General features: G+C 40.0%; 3 protein-coding genes across 10 annotated transcripts; 1 reads left to right on the top strand and 2 right to left on the bottom strand.

Moving 5' to 3' along the window:
• Window positions 1–78: 78 nt before the first annotated feature.
• On the bottom strand, window positions 79–4,389 carry fam78ba (family with sequence similarity 78 member Ba). 7 transcript variants are annotated; one of them, XM_067528842.1, is made up of 4 exons: window positions 3,580–4,367; window positions 3,103–3,501; window positions 2,602–2,881; window positions 79–1,936 (listed from the first exon to the last, which is right to left on the bottom strand). In XM_067528842.1, the coding sequence occupies exons 2-4, from the start codon at window positions 3,435–3,437 to the stop codon at window positions 1,694–1,696; spliced, it is 858 nt and encodes a 285-aa protein (XP_067384943.1). In that variant the 5' UTR covers window positions 3,438–3,501; window positions 3,580–4,367; the 3' UTR covers window positions 79–1,693. The 7 variants fall into 7 exon arrangements, with proteins under 7 accessions (XP_067384943.1, XP_067384946.1, XP_067384945.1 ...); XM_067528845.1 differs by having other exon boundaries at window positions 3,103–3,260; window positions 3,421–4,358; XM_067528844.1 differs by having other exon boundaries at window positions 3,103–3,257; window positions 3,421–4,358.
• Window positions 4,390–4,396: 7 nt separating this feature from the next.
• On the top strand, window positions 4,397–9,506 carry cmpk (cytidylate kinase). The gene is made up of 6 exons (XM_067528849.1): window positions 4,397–4,659; window positions 6,245–6,391; window positions 7,013–7,165; window positions 7,268–7,344; window positions 7,546–7,642; window positions 8,604–9,506. Exons 1-6 carry the CDS (start codon window positions 4,516–4,518, stop codon window positions 8,643–8,645), a joined length of 660 nt encoding a protein of 219 aa, XP_067384950.1. The 5' UTR covers window positions 4,397–4,515; the 3' UTR covers window positions 8,646–9,506.
• A 2,163-nt stretch (window positions 9,507–11,669) lies between these two features.
• Window positions 11,670–17,499, bottom strand: bcl6ab (BCL6A transcription repressor b). 2 transcript variants are annotated; one of them, XM_067528838.1, is made up of 9 exons: window positions 17,390–17,499; window positions 15,527–15,698; window positions 15,066–15,287; window positions 14,110–14,973; window positions 13,889–14,016; window positions 13,688–13,810; window positions 13,453–13,583; window positions 13,221–13,358; window positions 11,670–13,016 (listed from the first exon to the last, which is right to left on the bottom strand). In XM_067528838.1, exons 1-9 carry the CDS (start codon window positions 17,418–17,420, stop codon window positions 12,873–12,875), a joined length of 1,953 nt encoding a protein of 650 aa, XP_067384939.1. In that variant the 5' UTR covers window positions 17,421–17,499; the 3' UTR covers window positions 11,670–12,872. The 2 variants fall into 2 exon arrangements, with proteins under 2 accessions (XP_067384939.1, XP_067384938.1); XM_067528837.1 differs by having other exon boundaries at window positions 13,688–14,016.
• Between the last annotated feature and the right edge of the window lie 3,772 nt (window positions 17,500–21,271).

The raw sequence follows: 21,271 nt of genomic DNA, 5'->3' as shown, positions 1-21,271 counted from the left end.
GCTGAATGAACAGTGGTGCAGTGACAAATGCAGACACACTGAATTAATATAACCTATTTTAACCTCTGAGGATTTACATGGTAGTAACAGACCTTTTTATTCAACAAAAACAGAATTGAAGCAAATGAACATGAACAAAATACATTATTTTGCCAGTTTTTCCCAACTGTCACTTGCTTACACAGTTACATTCTTTGCATAGTTGTGGATTTCAGAGTCAATTTGTATTTTTGGTATGGTGATGATGTGTGTGATGATGTGGACAGACAGGAGAAAAGGCGCAGGCAGATGGGAAGGTGAGTTGTGAACCTGAGGAGAAGCACAGATGGAGGATGAGTCATGTGACCCGTTTGAGGAGTGGCAGGCAGAGACTTGGACCAAACCCAGGATGAACCATGGGGCAGACCATAGCCATAACACAGGAAGGCCTTTATCTGTATGATCATCTGCAGACAACTACTGCAAAATAATGTATGTCAAAGATATGAGGAAATGTTTTGGTTTGACCTCATAGACCCAGCACTAAAAATGGCACTTTTAAATATAAATTTCAAATGCCTGAATTGAATCTGGCTTAAATGCAGAGAAAGAAAGAAACTATTACAAGTACATTACATCCGCTGATTGTATCAAGACTTATATAACTTAGTAGCACAGCATGGCACTGACCAGTGCAGACCAAGGTCAATCTACCCCTGGTCTAAATACACTTTGGCAGCTATCATATACCATGTGTTGTCCTGACTGGTCTTGTTTAAAATTTGATGTTTGGCACATCTCCATCTCATGTGTACTGCACTTACTGAAAACATAGCTAACATTATTTATTTTATGTGTTAAAAGGTCCAAGCCTTCTTACTGATGGTTTGTCACCCATGTGAATACAACATCAGCTGCAGTACAGAGGCTAGTAAGTAGAAAATAACTTGTGCATAATTTGGCATATTAGCAAAACTCCAGTGAAAATAACAGCAGATTGGTTTTCTTTCACACATTTATGTCAGGTGGTTGCTCTTAATACAATCTGAATGATGTATAAGATTAATCTTAACCTAAAAAGTTTTATATAATACTTTTGTCTAAAATGTTCTGAATACATCCTTTAACTCTGGTAATGAGTGTGCAGAAGGCCTTTATTGGCACTGAAGAGGTTTAACCAGCCACTGTTTTCTTGTTGTTGTTTGTTTTTGTTTTAGATTTTTTTTTCAGCTGACTGGCTTTTCAATCAAAATGTCTTTAAGTATCAAGGTATACAAAACAAATGCTATCCTTAAACTTCTCAAGAACAATATTTTTCTCTCTCACTCTCTCATGCAATAACATCTACATAAGGAAGCAGGATGCAGTTCTCCTTGGTGTGTTATACCTCTGTGGTACATTTAAAAACAGTGTTCCTTCTTTGCTAAAAGGCAGGCAGAACTCTTTAATGCAGTCATACAAGTCTTGATGTAATTCCAGGCCCTTGACACCAGGTCAGTGTAATGTAGATTTCTTTTCCTGATACCATAGATGTAATATCCACTCGTACTATTGGTACTAATCTTTCAAGCATAATAAGCTGCTGGCATGTTTGAGCCCAGGGAAACCATCAGGTTGCTCTTCTTGTATAGGATTTATTACTTCATCACCTTCATGCTTCCTTTTCAGCAAGAGGGAGTGAATATTCTTTTGTCCACACAGCCATTTGAACCTCTTATTTTGGCGGAATGACCACTAGTGGTGCCCCTCTCCTTGGCCTCCACATTAGCACTTGGGCATCGTTAGCGTTCGGCCTCCCCAGTGCGTTGGGAGGAATCGGCTCCTGGTAGTTTAGGATGTGTGGTTGCTCCTGATAGGGACGACCTACCAGTGAGGCCCGGGAACCCAGTGGCATGTCTGGGTCCACAGCAATGTCCACCCGCATCCGCCACCGAACTGTCTGCAACACAATGCGCTCCTAGAAGAGAAAAGCAACACAATATTATTAAGGTTAATAATGTATGTATGTGTATGCACAATGCAATTGATGTTAAGGCCTGTGCAATATGGCCTGAACTGGTAATAGATATTACTTGGCTTTGGTAAATGATAAATAATATTATTTATTTTTAACTGACTGAGAGAAACATTTAAATAAAATTCTGCCAGTTTTCGGAATTCTCAACAATAAATCTCTACATTAAATAGCCACCGCAGAAGGCAGCTCTGCTCCTGTTTTTAGCTTGTTAGCCAACAAAGAATAAAAATTCTGTCAAACCCTCTCTGTAATATGATTGAAAGCCAACATTTCCACAAATACATACATACTATGCACACTTTCATACACATTTTATGCTGGACTGACTTTTGATCGGCCATTCGGGAGAATTGAAGGCCATGATGAGGTGCTTTGTAACTCTACACCAGAAAGAAAAAGTGCAGGAGGAGGTGATCATACATCATAGTCAGCATGTGTGTAATGCAAGAGCATGTGCATAGCTGGTACTTTTCATTTCAACTGAGCAAGATATATCTTGGGGATGCAAAACACCAGATTTAATTTCAAAATTTTATTATGGTGTGTGTTTTATCAGTGTGGTAATAGTTTGACCTAAAGGTTCCTCTGTATGTTTTCCCTCCCACCTTGGTGATGGAGTTCATGGCCACCAGCCAGGTGATGAAGCTCTGGTCCCTGGTGATGTGGGTCAGCATTGGCGTGTTACTGTTGCTGATGGGCACTGCCCAGGTCACACTGGGGTAGAAGTTGTCATTCATGCTGACCGTCAGACGGGAAGGTTTGGACGTAGGGCCAGTCAGGGTGACCGTCTCTGTGGTGTTGCCGTACCAAGGGTAGCTGACGCCATCTGAGTCACTGATGGCCTTGACCCGACCCTCCCGCAACTCTGGTAATTCCCAACTGGACCTGCAACAGTGGACAGTGGGTGACAGAGGAGATGAGAGGCTTTTTGAGGTAGCGGGAAAAGTATGTTTGTAAGTGTGTGCAAGTGTGTGCGTGTGTGTGTGTGTGTGTGTGTGTGTGTGCATAAGTGAGGAAAAAAGAAAAGGGTGTGCACTTTCAAACACCTGACAAAACCAAACACTGTGCAAAAAGTTAAAGTCCAACGTTGTCCTCTGTACACTTACATGCCAATATCACCATAGGTGTTGTAGAATTCCATTTGGGTACAAGCTTGGATCCAGCCCACCACCCAGGTTTCATTGCGGGGCACTGGTGGCATCACTACTCCTGCTGAGGCCCTGAAGTAAGGCGTCTTGTAACGGAGCACAATCGGTGAGTTCTCCTCAATGATAGTGGGACACTGGTCAATAGAGGCTGACACCTCATACACCACAATGTTCTCCCGTCTGATGCGGGGCTTGCATGCAATGCTTTGAATACAACCCATAGTGCAGCCGACAAGCAAAATGAGCAAAACCAAAGTAGAAGGGAGCAAATGATACCTGGCCAGTATGCACATCAGTCCCCTCCGGGTTCCACCCTTTCCTGAAGAGCAGATCTAATCTTTTAATGGCCCATCATCTCTGATTGGTTGGGAAGAAAAAAAGGTGAGAAAATTGGCAGAATCACAGTCAACACAGATGAAACACAAAAGCATCCACCATTATTTTTTTTCAGGAGGATTTAGAGGTGAGAGCGCAGTGGGGACTGGTGGGGAAGTATCACAGATCTCCGCAGCCTCCTCCCCCCGGTCTGCCTGCTGACTGCCGCACTGCCCTTGGCGCTCGTCCCCAGAAACTGCAATCCGGCCTCCCCTGGGCTGCTGCTGCTTCTCCGCCGTATGTCCGGAGGGTCCTCTTTTCCTTGACGAGTCCTCACGTCCGGCTGCACGTCGGTGCCCCTTGATCCTGCTGCTCTGCTCCAGGCTCTGCGCTGTCATGTCAGGTGGCGACAGGGCAGCCAGGTGCGTCAGAGGAGGGGGGCTGGATGCTTTTTGTTTGCTTGGCTTTTCACTATTAGTCCTGCGTTCGCGCGGCGCCCTTAAAAGACAAAATAGGGCTCTTCATTACTTTGACCTACATGAAAAGAAGCTTCATCGAATGACCGAGAATGGTTTACAAAGGCGAGACAGCAGGGCTATAACGGGCTTTTTTAATGTTTTCCTCGCAGTGTGCTTCCATTCTTGGGGATGCATGAATGGTGCATCATGAATGAAAGCAGCGAGGCAGCACAAATGTGCAGAAAGCAGGGACTGTACCAGCCGTTTCCCGGCTAGCCGTCTCGTCGCAGGGCTTCGTCGAGCTGGTGAGCATCATGGACCGGGGAGCATCCTCTTGCAGCTGGATCGGGTTGTTCGGTTTGGAGGTGCTGATGCTGGAGAGAGGCAGGGGAGGGTAGTCATCTGACCTCTGCACTGAAAAAATAACAAGTGCAAAACAGGCGTGGCTGCGGCCTGCGTCACAAAACGGAAGTGGTGTCAGTTGTTTCATTGACTTGCTTCCTACCCACAGAAACTGACACGCATTCACCGGTTTGCCCGGCGTGCTGTTTTTGCTACCACTCTGCCGGGCAGCGTCTACAGCTGGTTTTATTGTTTTATGATCAGCCGACTGTTCGGTAACGTGTCTCAGAGGGTGCCGAGCTTGTTGAACCCACTGTTGCTGATGATGAACCCGCAGGTTGTTTTCGTTCTGGGCGGGCCTGGCGCCGGCAAAGGGACCCAGTGCTCCAAAATCGTTGAGGTACGAGAGATGGCGAGAGAAAGGACAATGAAGATGACTCCTTCAAAATTTTTTGGAAGGTTAAGGTTTAGCGCGTTGTGAGGGAAAATATTATTTTGCGGATTTGAGATTGACCTTGTCTTTAAATACACCATTAATAATGTGATAATGTGTAAATTGCATTGACTTCCGGTTGCCCTCTAAAAGGAATATCAGTTAGCTAGCTAGCTGGTTAGCCACACAATTATTATGACATCAAATTACTGCCTTAGATGTTTGCCTAGTCAGTTGTCAGGGAAACAATATTTTTATTAAAGCCATTAACTCTACAAGGTACAGCTAGTGGAACTAAGGGACGGACGTGGATTTGGGCAATTTTTAAAGCAATCAGAGGGGAGAGAAACAAGGTAGAAGTGGAAAGTTGGCTGTGTAGCTGTGGAGGTTTCTTACTGTGTTCAGTGGAATTATTTCGTTATCCGACCAATTGGACCATGGCACTCAACACATGTTCAGTGTCTAAACTACTTTCTACATATTGGCTTTATAAAATACAAACATAGACAACAGGACATAACTTATTGACATTGGCTCAGTTTTTTTTTTTTTTAATTTTTTTTGTCCTTTCAGCTTATCCCGTGAGTTCAGTGTCGCCACAGCGGATCATTGTCCGCATGTTTATGTGGCACAGATTTTATGCCGGATGCCCTTCCTGACGCAACCCTTCCCAATTTCTACCGGGCTTGGACGGGCACTGCGCAGCTGGGGAGGGAAATGGGCTGTTGGGGGTACATTTGCTCAGTATTATAACCTTATCACTGACTTATCTATGCAGTTGAAGTTATGTAATGGTCAGTGAAAGCCTGAAGTGCACTTTATTGACTTTGAACAAACAGATTGATGTTGACAAAGACATTATTGAGGAACTTTTACCTGGATCACGCCCTACATATGAATAATTAAACATAATCTAATTTACCTAAGCTTGGAAACTGGTATAATTGAGATGTGTACTGAAAGCATGGCTTATAAAGGAAAACAGCCAACTGCCAAAGATAACATGTATTGTGTCACACTGTCTGTCATGCATAAGTCATTTGTTTCTTGTATAATAGACCATTCCAAAGATACAGCATGCAAAAGATTATGAACAAGCTAGCCTGAAAGTTTGAAAAGTCAGAACTCTATCTAAACTCAGATGTTTGTTTTAAACTCAAACTAATGAAAGCTCATGAGGTTGCAGCTCTACTAATGCAAACTCTTTAATGTGTGTGTATTTGACTATGTGAGAATTTCTTACTACTTCTGTTCACGAATGTTAGTGGACGTTGGCTGCTGTTCTTCAAATAAGGTGGTTAGGCCTGAAAGGCAGCTTGGCATAGAGGCCAAATTTTTCTTAGCCTGTGAATAAGAAAGCTTTCACCTTTCTGTAAAGAACACTTATGGTTGAGTTTTAGTTTCATTACAAATGTATTAACCTCTATTTTTCTTCTCCCCACATATTGACTCTTGGTGATAGCAGACTTGTTCTTCAAATTACGTTGCTTTATTATTTGTTCATCACATGTAGTCATCTTATCATATGCAAAAAAATGTGTCCATCTTTCAGGGTTTCAACTACACCCATTTGTCAGCTGGGGACTTGCTGAGGGCAGAGCGAGCTAGAGAGGGGTCAGAGTATGGAATGCTTATCGACAACTACATCAAGGAGGGCCAAATAGTCCCAGTTAAGATCACCATCAACTTACTCAGAAAAGTATGTATGAAAGCTGTTTTAACGTTACACATTTGGGCCACTTTAGGTTGTAAATGTGAACGTCAATCAGGTTTCCCGGACCACAGTTAAAGTTCTGTGAACTCTTAGCCTTGTTAACCTTCAACTGTGCACCTCCTTTCTTTGATGGACATCTAAGGAATGAATTTTCTTTATGCCACTATGACAGGATATTATACAGTGATTCTTTTCTTTTTTAAAAATCACTGATTTATATTATTTTTCATTTCTTGAGGATACAATCTTTGCTTTAATTTTTTTAACTTTTAAATTGAGAAAGAAATGTTTGGTAACTGACTTAATTAATGATTACTTCCCTCGTTTTAGTTAATGACAAAACAATAGACATTATCAGTCATACTCCACAATCGCGCAAAATGGATCAATAAAAAGCTTTGTTTGTTTTATGTGATTATAAAATGTGGTTTATTTTCTTTATTTTTGTCAGGATGATAAGACATATACATGTAGGTACCCATTTAAACAGAGTTTGCTTTTTAATGGTCATTTTGATATTGGTTGTCCTGAGTATTGGAAATCAGGTTCTTATTCTTATTAAATTAAGCTTTTGCACTGCAATGACATCTTTTTTTGTTCCTTAAGGCAATGGAAGAGACAATGCAAAAAGATGAGAAAAAGTACCGCTTCCTCATAGATGGCTTCCCCCGCAATGAGGACAACCTGCAGGGGTGGAACACTGTCATGGAAGGCAATGCTGATGTCAAATTTGTGCTTTTCTTTGACTGCAGCATTGAGGTAGGTGATGGAATATAACATTAAAACCTCTCTACCTATGTTACGTTACATACAATGAGTGGAGCCACTAGATAGAAAAGACATGTTGTCTTTTGTCGATAGGTTTGCATTAACCGGTGTTTAGAAAGGGGGAAGAGCAGTGGACGCACAGATGACAACAGAGAAAGTTTAGAAAAAAGGTACAGTCCTTCACTATAAACAACTACACACCTTTTAATTATATTACAACCGTGCATTTTATAATGTACTTGTCAGTATAGGTTTCTCCAATCCACTTAGCTGACTATTCGTACCTGCATGTTTGTGTCTGACCCAATTTCTCCTTTGAATCCCTTGTGTCTTCTGACCCTAATAATCAGATACATTTTTCTATAATGCAGAATCCAGACCTACCTGAAGTCAACACAGCCAATCATTGAACAGTATAAGAAACTTGGGAAGGTGCGCACTGTAGATGCTTCTCGTACTGTTGATCAGGTAAGTGAATGGACTGTAGTGTGTAGATTTAGCACTCTGAACATTGCCAATAGATTCCTAAAGGGACCATTGGGAATGTACTACAGGAGGAGGTGAAATACTAGAAACCAAATGACCACCACTACAGCTGATGTGTGTGATAACTTAAGAAACCTGCCAATCAATAAAGCACGTGGATATCAAATGGAAGCGGGTTATTTCTATACCATTTAGTCAGCGAGAAGGCAAAACCTTCCCACATGGATGTCCGATGATCTTTAAAAATACAACCCAGACGAGTAAGAATATCTGTGAACATGCTAAGTACCTTGTTTAGTTGCTTCAGGAATCAAGGTGGTTGACAGTTTCGCTTTCATAGACTTTTTTTACGACCTAGATGATATTGTGTAGTTTTTGACTCCAGGCGTTTGTTTCCAATTCATATGATAAAGGCAAGTGTTTACTGGAAGCCAAGCATGTATACAACTTAATTCTCTGTTATCTGGAAATTGATAAAACTCTCGATCGCAATCGCGTGGAATGGACAATAAAATGAGGGCATGTGTAGCAGAAGGACTAGATGGATTTAAATAATTTGATATACAAACTTATTTGTGTGTGTGTGTTGGGGGGGGATGTATTTTTGAATTATATTAAAACTTTTCTTTAGGTTATCTAAAATCACATTTAAATTTTATTGCAGACAATATATTAGACTGTATATATTCAAATTTCAATTTTAAAGTTAATTTAAAAAAATATGTCACTTTCATGTTTTTACTCTTGTTTATAGCAGTTCTGCCCCTTCCCTAAAACAATACAATATTGAATTAATACTCAATTGAAAAGTTGCAAAATGTTTTCCGCTGCGATCAGATTTAAGAATATTTGCACAACTTAAGGTTTCTTTGGCAGGTTTAAGTAAGGTTTTTCAGGTGGAACTGAAATACAGTATGACAGTAATTTATTTTCCTTCTTTCAGGTGTTTGCTGACGTGAAAGCCATCCTAGACAAAGAGGGTTGAATTTTCAACCCTGCCAACAACGTTTACTTATCGTTTTAATTTTCTTTTATCAACTGCAAGTACACTATAATATGTTTACATGTACATTCATATGACTTCTTTTTGTTCAACTCTTTTGTAAACGCTGCACTGTCTGTTTCCGAATGTGTATGTGTGTACACAGTATGTACTGATGTTAATTAGAGGGAGACATGCATTGCAGCTACTAGTTATCTACTAGTTCATATTCAGAAGAGCTCACAACTCATCTGTACTCTCTGTCTTTGCATAGGAACAAAATGTATTATTGCTAGACAGAGACACTTTAGTGTTATAGTACTGGACATCTCTGTAAAATGGTATATACAGTAATGTCTTCAGGGTATTATATCATTGGAAGCAGCCATAATCCATCAGACCAAAATGTTTAAGTACATGATGACAGATTACTCAAAAACCTGTTTGGCACCCAAAATAAAATGCATACAACAACTATCTCATGTTTAATGGGCAGAATACCAGAAACACATGATGATTTCTTTTGTGCCACAGTATAAGTTAGGTACTCTGTTTCTCTGCTGGATAGCTCAGTCTTCAGTGAATATTTGGATATGCACAGAACACCTCAATGAACATTTTATCAAAGCTGTACTGTATCCTAGTGGAGGGAAAATCATGCTGAAAAGTTAAACCTGATTTCCCTTTATGTTTATTTGATTTAGAACCTTTCCTATTCCAGGGTTTGAAACATTGTATACTTTCTTTATTCTCTGTATTATACAGTTATAGTGCTGTAGTCCACTGCATAATGAAATTAAATTACATTATGAACTAAGGATTGTATAGTTAAAGGGCCTATAAATAAGTATTCACCCCTCCTAAGTTTTGACTTTTATTTCTTAAACCTAAATTATATGTCTTTTTTTGACTGATATAAAAAGAAAAGCTTTTAATGTCAAAGTAATGTTAGATTTCTACAAAGTGATGTCTATGTAAAATGTGTGTATAGATCTAAGTCATCTTTGAACAACTGGATACTGCAGATTTACCCAATTCTCAAGCTCTGTTAGGTTGTATTAGGGTTGTTGGACGGTTGTATTTGGGGTCTTTGGGGTATCTGAAACAAGATAGGTCTCCTTCATAGTCAGTGTCCTCTCTTGTCCAAGGACACTTTGACATTGTTTTGTGGATGACTGCTCTACCAGCACACCATTTGGCAAACTAGCTTAACTAGTTTAAGACTTACTTAAGACAATTAATTCTCTCAGAGGTGTCTTTAGGCCCTCTTCATTAGGCTTGTCCTCCTTGCACTTTTAGTCTTTGAGGACAACCTACTGAAGGTAGATTTACTTGTGCAATGATATTTAGACACTTGGAAATTTTCTTGTATCTGCTCTTCTCAGAATTGCTCAGGGTGTAGTGTCATTGTGTAGTTTTTGGTCAGCATTCTGATTGACCTCAGTATCTGAATCTTTCAGATAACGTGCATGCAAGTTTTCAGACGCCCTTTTTTCAATTTTGTTAAATTGCAGCCTGATAATACGATTGTTAAAATTCATTTTTTTATTTTTTATTCGCACTCAGTACCTCATAATGGCAAAGTGAAAACAGAATTTTAAACATTTCTGGGAATTTACTAAAAATAAAAAACTGAAATATCATGTACATAAGTATTCAGACCCTTTGTGTACCTCCAATTTCTCTTGACCATTGCTGAGATGTTTCTACATGATGATTGCAGTCCACCTGTGCTAAAATGAACTGGACATGATTTGGAAAGGCACACATCTGTATAGAAGGCCAAACAGCTGACAATGCATTCTGTATCTGAGCAAAAGCCATGAGGTAAAAGGAGCTGCCTGCAGAGCTCAGAGACCGGGTGATTGCAAAGCGCAGAGCTACAAAAAAGTTGTTCTACATTGCAGGTTCTCAAGAGCACAGTGACCTCAATTCTCAAATGCTCAAAGTTTGATGCAACCAGGACACTTTCAAACAGTCACCTTGGCCAAACTGAGCAATCAGGAGAGAAGGACCATAGTAAGAGAGACCAAGAACTTGATGGCCACTCTGAGCTCCAGAGAGTCTGTGCAGAGATGAGACAAACTTCTAAGAGGGCAACCATCACTGCAGCCCTCAAACAATCCGGGCTTTAAGACAGTGCATAGAATGAAGCCTATCATCAGTCCAAACACATAAAAATGAAAACGATCCTAAGTAGAAAGTCATAACCTTGGAGTGGCTTAGCGGACAACTCTGCGAATGTCCTACAGTGGCTCAGCCAGAGCCCTGACGTGAACCTTTTTGAAAACCTCTGGAGAGACCTAGAAATGACTGTCCATCAACGGTCCACAGAGGTGCCAAAGGTGCTTCACCAAAGTACTCAGTAAAGTTCTGAATACTTATGAGCATGTTATATTTCATTTTTATGTTTTTAATAAATTTACAGATATTTTTTAAATTATGTTTTCACTTTGCCTATGAGGCACTGAGTGCAGTACTGCACTTAAATAAGTTTCACATGGACAAGAAAGTCTTCGAATTTATTTCGTTTTGAAAAAAGCTGCATTATACTGAACACGAATCAGTGTTAAAAAGTAGGGGGGCTGAGTTGTAGCTTTGAGCAGTTTTCTCCAGCAGGAGGCGCCTGACATTGCATGTTGCGTTTTGTCACTCACCATGCGATTTTTAAGGAGGATTAAATATTAGTCATTGTCCCATACCCATTCGTTTTTCTCCAAAGTAAAAGAACGTTAAAATAAAAAAAGTTTGAAAAATTTTGTAATTTCCAACTTCTAAAATTTTTGACAAATTTTGTAATTTCAAACTTCTAAAATGAATCCAAAAAATGAATATACAAATATTTGGGAAGTAAATGTAAAATTTATTTCTACACATCTAAATTAGACTTTTATAATAATACTTTCTTAGTTGTGTGTTTATACCTTTATTTAATTTTAAGTAAACTCCATTATTTCAGTTTTGAATTGTATAGAAGAGTGAACACCGGGGAGAGCCAGACAAGGTATAATATAATTGACACAGCTGTAGTAGATAATATATATTTTATTGTAAGACTTTTGCTTACATACCACTAATATTCCTGAGCATTTTTAGCTTGATGCCTGGTGTACTGTGTCTGCATTTTAAGAGCTACACACAACCAATCATCAGCTTTCAAAACAACAGTACCTGACATGCAGACACATGACGATAGGGCAATGTACCTAATACAAAATGCATCACAACTTTACTTCATAGCTATCAGCGCTTTCTGTCAGACTTAAAATGCATTAATAGTTAGTCTGTGAAAGTAGCCAATTGAAAACAGTGAATGTAAGGCACTATGAATATTGGTTTGCATGGGTGCAATGTAATATGAATGGTTACAAAAAATACAATGAAACTTTAATCATCCCTTGGGGACATTAAATCATTGCAGCACCAAAATGTAACAGAATCCAGCAAAGAAAAAAAAAACTTTAAATAAAAATATAGCATGTGCTGGCCAGAGGGTTTAACAAACTATTTTAAAACATCAAGTAGAAATATTGAAATGTATGAAAATGTAAATTACAGCATAATGTGTATGTGCAAAATACCAGAATGAACCTATAAAGAATGAAACACATATGTACATAGCTATTTTTTTCAATGAATGGCAATGTTCAATACATACTGTACCACAAACTATACAATTCCAATGTAACAAGCTTTTGTGATTTTGACAAGTTGATGAAGCTCACTGCATGTGAGAAAAACTAAATTTATGTAAATATGTTCACAGTCTGCCAGCAGATGGCAATCTGAAAATATATATTATCTTATTTACAAAAATAGCCTAATGAAAAATGCATAAACTGCATAAAATATGGCCATATCAGTGCGCAAACTCGTACCAATATAGAAACCAGAATTGTAACTGTGTCTCTGTCCCATTGAGAAAGAGGACTGTCCTTCCAGGCTGATTTTCTGTTAAGTCATTTATGAAATACAGAAACACCTGCTCAAATTCACATTCAAAATGTACATTCGGTTGTTTGACATTCAGCACAAAAGAATAAACTTCTACAATCTTTGAAATAGCTTACATAAAGTAATGTGCATCATTTACAAATGCATAGGGTATGTAAGGGTATGTAATATCATATTTATGTTTCTGTTTGTGTTATAAAAAAATAATCTTTTGACAATACTGTGGCCAATGCATAAGGAAAACAAAAAGACATCTTTAAGAGAAGTGAAGCAGGCTCAGCAGGACTTAACCAGGCCCGTAGGTATGTTGCTAGGATTCCTGCGGTACTGAGCCTTGGTGTTAGTGACTGCACCGTGCTTCTGTCGGAGATGAAGCCTCAGCTGGCTCTTGTGTCTGAAGTGTAGGTCACATTTTTCACACTGAAGGAAAATACAGTAAAAAACAGTAAGTCACTTTGTAAATAACAAGTTTGGTCCCGGCTCCCCATCGTTTAAGTTTGCTGCTTTCTGGATTACGACTTAGGATTTATAACTATTGATAGACGCATGGATTGTGGGGGAGAAGGGATTACTCTTTTTAGCCATCAGAGTGGATAAGGATATGAGCCTGAGTAGGAAGCTTACATGATACGGCTTCTCGCCGGTGTGAATGCGCATATGGCTCTTGAGTGTCTGAAGGTGGCGGAAGTGTGTTCCGCAGATCTCACAAGGGTACGGCTTCTCTCCTGTATGAATCAATACATGAGCACGAAGATGGGCCACCTGCAGGAAAAGGAAAACGTATATATGTATTATATTTAAACACACACAGAGGCTGTGCTATTCAAAACATTCCTACTGATGTGTGTTTTCTCACCTGGACAAATCGAGAGCCGCATGTCTCACACTTGTATGGCTTTTCACCAGAGTGGATGCGAGTATGAGTTTTGAGGTTGGCTGGTCGGTTAAACTGAGCACCACAGATGTTGCAGTGGTACGGCTTTGCACCTGGAAATTTGAATCAGGAGGAGGTTATGTATTGCTTTATAACTGTTAATTCCGTGAAGTTAACTCTGTGACACTTCAAAAAGCCAGTCTGCTGCTAATCTTACCTGTGTGCACGGTCTTGTGGCTTGCCAGGTTGCCCTTGTAGCGGAAGGCAGCCTGGCAGCAGTCACACTTGTATGGCTTGTCACTGTGGACCTGGATCATGTGGTCTTTCAGGGAAGTTTCCTCTGTGAGGCAAAACAAAATCAGGTTGAAATCAGTACACTTCGGTGGTTTGTTAAAAACTTTCCTGCAAGTGCGCTTACCACAGCTTGAGGAAGAATACTCTGAGTGTAGTTTGGTACTGTCATCTCTGCTGTATGAGTCAGGGGAAAGGTGACCCATCTCAAAGCACTGAGGGCTGTCACAGCCACAGGAGGAGCATCTGCGGTGGCTGCACACAAAGAGAAGTCCACAAAGTTTACAAGAAGTTTTTTCATTTAACATTTCTATGTTTAAAATATGTAGTTTTGACAGTTAATTATACCTGATGATACTACAGCTGTCAACACTCTGAGACATGGACGTTTCATCTCTGTGCTCGCTTGCACTGTCTTCTGTATGAACTCCGCTGTGTTGACCTGCTCCAGCAATCCTGTAGGGGCTCAGTGCAGGGGACATGGCTGTAGTCTCAACACTGCCCCCCTGAACCTCCTGTTCATTCTCATTAGGAGTTTGGTTCATTACAATGAACTTGTATTTCTTCCAGTTGCGGGCCTTGGAGTCTTTGGGGCTTTCTAAGGGCTGCTTGAGGCTCATGGATGCATTTCTGCTGCTGCTGGACTCTGTAGGTGAGTTCGGTTGGCAGTCAGATCTGAGTGGGCTTTGAGGGCTACAGATGACACCTTTGTTAAATCCCGGGGACAGTCTTAGGCAGCTGGTTTGTGGGTGCTGAATTCTGTCCTCCTCCATGGGAGCAGCCGGCCCTTGAAGGCTCTCATGGGCTGCTGCTAGCAGGGTGATAGTGGTTGGGAAACTGGGATGGGATGGTACTGGGTGGGAGATGATGGTGGTGGAATCACTGTGAGCCTTGTTTTTGTTGGGTGCCTGTGAACATTGTGTCTGGGACAAAGCCTCTGCTCTAGGAAGAGTGCTAATCTTATGAGAACCTTCCAGCTTCACGGCAGGGACATGGTTGTCACCATAGACGTGATAGGAGCCAGAGGTGTTGATACCCCTGAATACACTGGGGATGTAGCCCCTGCACTCCTGGAGGGGGGATGAGGTTGGTGTGCGGTTGTTTCTTAAGTCTGACTCTTTTTCACTGACAAGCCTCAAAGCAGGAATCTCCTCAGCCAGATGTGGTGAGTTGATCTGTACCTCTTCAGTCTGCATATTGAGAGACTGATGCCTGCAGAAGAATGTTCAAGTCCACATCAGACCCCTTTCTATTTTTAGCAAAACAACAGAGTGTGTCCTATCACATTATCTCATGTCTTTTACCTGGACTTGATGAATCGGTGGCAAGTGTCGGCAACATGTTCCATCTGCAGGTAGATGGCTGTGTTCATGGTGGCTAGGGCCAGACTGTCCTTAATGTTCAGACAGGACGTGTACATAAAGTCCAGCAGGATGGAGAAACCCTTGGGGTCCACTTTGGGATCTAAGCTGATGGCACTAAGGTTTGTATTTTCTGGGTCCATAAACATGGAATAAAAGAAGCCACTGCAAGAGAAGAACAGAGATGGACACCATGTTTGATCATCTGCACGGATATCATTTAGAACCGTATGAAATAGGATTACACCACCCTGGTTCGGTCTTATTTTGTAAAAGTGAGGGCGTGACTGTGCAGCAGTATGTACCTATTCAACTGTGTTATATGAAATAAAGTTTCAGAAATAAATTATTTCATGAGAGTTTTGCTCATGCTGCCGTCATGTATCAACTCTTATGATATATACCTGCAGGCCACTAGGATGGCCTTATGAGCATGAAAGTGCTGTCCGTCCACCTGTATGGTGACATCAGTCAGGATGTTCCTGCTGCGGAGGCGGTTGAAGTTGAGCAGGACATCACCTGCATGTCGTGTGAATTGAATACAGCCATCTGTAGTTGTGGCCATGGTGTCAAAACCTAAGCAAAAGCAAATATAATAATTTGTTTATTATCAGTGAGTGAGGGATTCACTGTGAATACAAAACAAAGGTACGTATTGTGCATTAGGAGTAGAAAAATAAAAGTGGTGAAAGATGGCACCAGGATGAGGATATCTATACCACTTTTAACAATATTAAAGTGATCATAATTAAAGTTGTATTTTGTAGCTCGAATGGGCTTTAATTCTGCCACTTTCTTGTCGACTGTGGGAATCATCTTAAAGGCCAAAATTCAATTGGAAAATTAACTAAATTATAACTTTAATTAATTAAAATTACAAATGTCTTATTAATTAAGATAGGATAGGGATAAGGGTTTGTATTTGTCTACACTTCATCACTTTAGTCTCGTGATAACATCTACACAAGCCGCCTGCCCTCTGGGCTTAAAATCAAAACAAGCTTTGACCCTAACAATACCTGTGTTTTGTCATAAGGCGGCGCCATTGCAATGAGAAACATAAGAGGGAGGGTTATCAAACGTTTCGAGCCCTGTCTGTGTTATTATTGGCCCCGATTCACGGTGTTATTACACATGATCAGATTTCTACTTAAAATAGTGATATTTCTTTAGTGTGTCATCAGGGATCTACATGTGTAGTAATTTTGTGGAGACTAAATTTTACCTCAGATAATACATTTACAAAATACATAAAGCAAATACTGAACTCTGCGGTTTAAATGATCTAAGGACGACTTTATTTCAGTTTCCCCCGCAGTTTTTTCACCCTGTAACAGACCCAACTCTGTGCTGGCAGTCTGCTGCCTGTTGGTTGTAAACGTGTTTGACGTTGAGCACATTCAGTCCCTGGCTGCTCAGATTAAGTTGCCAGTACACAGAGAGGTTCCTGTTCCCCCATCATCTCATTGAACACATTAACATTTACTCCCCTCCTGCTCAACCCGTCGCTCTGATCACTTTGAAACCTTATATATTAGATGGTGGCAGTTTGATTTCCTAAGATGTGATTTCATGGGCCGGTTATTTTTTGCTGCGTAACTTCGGCTGCGAGCCACCGAGCAACAGCGCAAGTCCTTTCAAGTTTAGAAATGCTGTTTGGGGGATGTCCCGTACTTTCATTGCGCTTTTCAAGTGTTGCAACAGTCTGTGCTCGATTAAATCTAATGCTGAAATGTCATCGCCCATGTAGCAAAGTTAAAAGGCTGACTGAAGAAAGAAATGCGCAGAGAAAAAATAGTTGGATGTGGCTGAGCCAGAACGCACGGCCCTGTTGCGCCACTTTTGATTGTCTGTCTCGAACTTGCCAAATGATGTTTTAAATCAAACGATTTAAGATCACAATATAACCCAAAGCCCTTATATTGTACAAATACGAGGCCACCACTCTGACAAACGTTAACGTCGCAAAACTGTTGCTCTTTTTCACCCCAAAGCAGCTATTAAATCTTAAAGTACAACTAAAATTAATTAAATCCGCGCACACAGGCTTCACACTTCCGTCTAAAACTCATAGAGAGTGCAGCTGTGTAAATCACATCTAAATAGTTCAAATCTGTTAGTTCACTTCTAATACAAAAGAAATCACAAAATATTAAAACACTGAAAAATAATCCAGTCCCAGAACAGCCAAAGCAGCCCCGTGAACATCTGCTACTTCACTAGACTCATGACCTAATGCTGAGAAAATAGGAAGGAAAAAAAGTCACCTTGTAAAAGTTTCCTCGAAACTCTGTACATCACCAGTTCTGAGAATCCAGTTCTAAGAAACGCTGCAGCTCAATTCTCGGAATTTCAACACAGGGCCGTACCACTGTGTGAGGGGCGGGGGAGCTGCTCGCTGTCGCCTGCCTCGTTTCAACCCGGCACTATTAATAATGTAAGGTTTAACACATACATGGTTAACAAACACGAGTATTCAAGCTCTTTTATGTTTTTTAGTTTATGTGTTAAAAATTGGAGCGGTTATTTGGCTCTTTTCGGTTTGAGATAATCCCCCTGTCTTGTGGATGGCTCCAAGTGCAAGGTCAGCGACCGAGTTATAAATACGGTGGGGAATATGAGAGCATGTTGTCCCTGTAAACCTGTCCGACGTGCCACGAGGAGTTGCGAAAAGTCAGGCATCTTATAATTTTAGTGTTCAAAATAAGGTCCGACGATCAGTGTTTTTAATGCTTTTCTACCGCATGAAACACACAATGCTGGCGTTTTAGCAGCAGATTGAAGTAATGCATTTACAATACAAAACCGTCAGGAACTAGGCTGCATTTCTGTGAATGCTTTATTTCATTTCATATTGTCAATTGAAGTAGAAAGCTATACGTGTGAGTGTGGGTAAAGTCCTCTGCTCTCCACAAGGCACACTTGCTCTGGTCTGTGTTCCCACCACTTCCTGTCTCACCATCGCAGCTGTATGTCAGTCTGGCTAACACTTAAGATACAACAAGGCAAAAACAAAATTCTCAGTACTTACCACCGCATGAACCAGAAACCACTTACTAACGAACGACTAAAAGGAAATTCCTGTACTCCCCCTAACAAAAACTATTGTAGCTAAATAATAAGCATACAAATACAAAGTAATTCATATCATTAGATAATTACAAATAGACTGGTGTATACAATATCAGAACAGTTCACTTCTAATTAACAGTGAGTCTTCAACTTCATGGTACAGAATAATTCTCTTTTTTTTGTTGCCTCTTTATTATATATTGGTTACTATTTACCCTCCCTTCATATTCCTTTGTAGTTCTTCGGTGTGTGACTTGTATGAAGAGTTACATTAATCTACTCTGCAACCTGTGCACAGCATCAGGTCCCTTGCACAGTACATCCAATGTATCCAGTGGCACTTTACATGTTGCTATTATCTTTTAAATTACAATTTGCTTGAATAAAACATCACCTGTAAAGGAAATGAACTCTGTTGAATTACATACAAATATAAGTAAGCCCCTACATCATGATCATTTTTGCCGTACGTCACTCCCCTGCTCAGTGACATTTAAACAACCAAAGATGTTCTGTTTCCTGGTTGTTTTTAATGTAGAGAATGACTTTCTGCAGGCATCACTTTCACTCCCACCAATGAGTTGCAGTGATACTTTGCAGAACAAACATTCAGGCAGATTGGGAGGAAAATCTGAAGAAATTGATAACTATTGTGTCTTTACTGATGACTAGGATTGTCACAGAGTTACATTTAGACTTGATAATAGAATGTGGGGTTGAAGTGATGCTTTATTTTTATATGCACTTGGTCAATATTATATTATCCTGTGTATCAACAGTGGTGCTGTCCAGGCCAATAATAAACTGATCATGTTGTCATTGCAAACATTGTGTGCATCTGTCCATTAATAATCTAGCTTCCAGTAAATTAATAAAAAAAATGTTATCATGCAAAGAAAAGCCACAGTCAGGACTCTGAAGTTCACAAGAAGCACATTACAAATAATAGGTCATATTTAGCTAAATTAAACACAGCAGTAAAAAAATACTACCTTGTAAGCATAAGGCTTGTACATATTACTGCTAACATTGTCACCTTTCCTTCCACCCACACACAGCAAAGTTTCCTGTTATTATCCTTATATGTTGCAGAAAAGACAGACTCTCACTCTGAATATTTCCTCATGAAATAAATGTGCAGCGTCACTCAACAGGTCTAAGTTACAGCTGTTCAGGTGGCTATGGCAACCAAAAGCAGTCTATTTCTAGTTAATATTTTCAGCTGAAATGTTTTTCCCCTGTGGGTATCTTTAGTAGCCCAACTTTCTGTGGCTTGTTCGTCTTCACATCCTCTACAATAATTCATATTTACTGTTTTGAATAAGAAAAGATAAAACTTATTCAGTAAGTAGAGCCTTTGCAGAAGAAATGTGATTTCCTGGTTTGGTTGTTTATGTGCAAGCAAGAGGATGCATAGATTTGATCAGTCCGCCTTTTTTGTTTTGCTTATATCAGTGCAGCATCTTTAACTTTATGTTAGGTTTTTGCAAGGGTGCAGCAGAGCAGATGAGAAATACCCAAAAAACTGCGTGTTGAAGATAACTGTACAATGAAGAGTCTCATCAACATAATTGCACGAAATGGTATATCTTGTTCATTATGCAGAATGAATGCAGTCTGTTTTTTTTTCTATGCTATGATGTTCTTAATTTGGTACAACAGAAAAGTCACCTCAGTCCACCTGATTGAAAAATTAGGCTTGTTGTGGCTGTTGGTTGCAGAAATCATCCCCGTTATAAATCAAACTGGGTTAAAACCTTCACTCTAAAGCGATTAAAGTTGAACTCTATTGATTCTATTAATGCAGTTCCTTAATATGGCTCTTATCAGATGCACATTAAAAAAAAAGAAATCTGAAATGAATCTTTGCACATCTAAATAGATGACAGGCGCATTGACTGAAATCTTCAGCACACTATGAGTTTTCCTTTAATAAAAAAAGAAGAATTATCAAATCAACAGAGGCTGTAATGTCTCAATGTTAAGTCCCTAGTGTGGATCCAATGCCAAATAGTGTCTGATAGTGTCAGAGTGGGAGTCTCCCTGTTGATTCAATGCATCTTTCTCTTGACATCCAGTTTTGAATAAAGACTGTGTTATAAATTTAGACTCTCCAAGCATAAACCAGTATAAGCCTGATGTCAACATTATGACATAACCCGGGGAAGTTTATACAGCGGTATTAACCAGCAAACCGATATTAATGTTACTGATGGCGTGGCCTGGATGCTTGTCATGAAAACAACACTTTATGGGATTTTGCTTACCAGCCCTGGCATAAATTTGCTGTTTTTTCTCCTCCCTTCAGCTCATCCAGCTAAAAAGGCTCTGCTATGTTTTAACAAAGGCTCCCCCCATGCTCCTACCCCCCTCCATGAACTCTGTTGGCCTTTGGGCCTCGACGCAGACAGATATCAATGGGCCTGTTCCAAAAAATGACCCAGGCTCACGGTTGCTTGGCAGGGATCTAAGGTCATGTCAGCAAAATACTGTATGACTCCAAAACTAGCTGTTTCTCTACAGACAAATAACCTGAAAGGGAAATAAGGAAGTATTTATTTCTGCATGCAGTCTGCATGGGTCTTACTCAGAAGTATATATTTAAACTGCAGGTGGTATGTAGTCTTTGCAGAAACAGCTGAACTTTACATGACCCTGATGTCAGTATCCCGTCAAACTGTAAATAATGTGTACTCCTGTGTAGAAAAGAATAACTCAGTTCTCTATAGAACAGAGATTATTTTACCTTTGTTGTGAATAACCTTAAGTGTGGTAGGTGTATTTTTTGTCTGACTGCTTGAAACCAATTTTACTCTCAGGTCCTGAGCGGAACTTAAAAAAGTGTAAATAGCATAAAAAAACACAAACAGTGTAAAGTCAAAACAATTATTAATTTAATAATTAAAGTCAAGTTCACGTAAAAATACCAAACATAGATTAGTCCCTATTCTGGACTATTAAGTATTTGCTTATCTTTGTTTTATATAAACAGTAAAGCTATTTAGACACATTAATCGGGGCGGCTGTAGCTCAGTTGGTAAGGCAGTCGTCCATGGACCACAGGGTCAGGTGTTCAA

Source organism: Channa argus, chromosome 14 (assembly GCF_033026475.1).
Source record: "Channa argus isolate prfri chromosome 14, Channa argus male v1.0, whole genome shotgun sequence".
In the NCBI taxonomy this organism is placed as follows: Eukaryota; Metazoa; Chordata; class Actinopteri; order Anabantiformes; family Channidae; genus Channa; species Channa argus.
The sequence above is the reverse complement of the archived record's forward strand: the minus strand, read 5'-3'. Positions and strand labels throughout refer to the sequence as shown.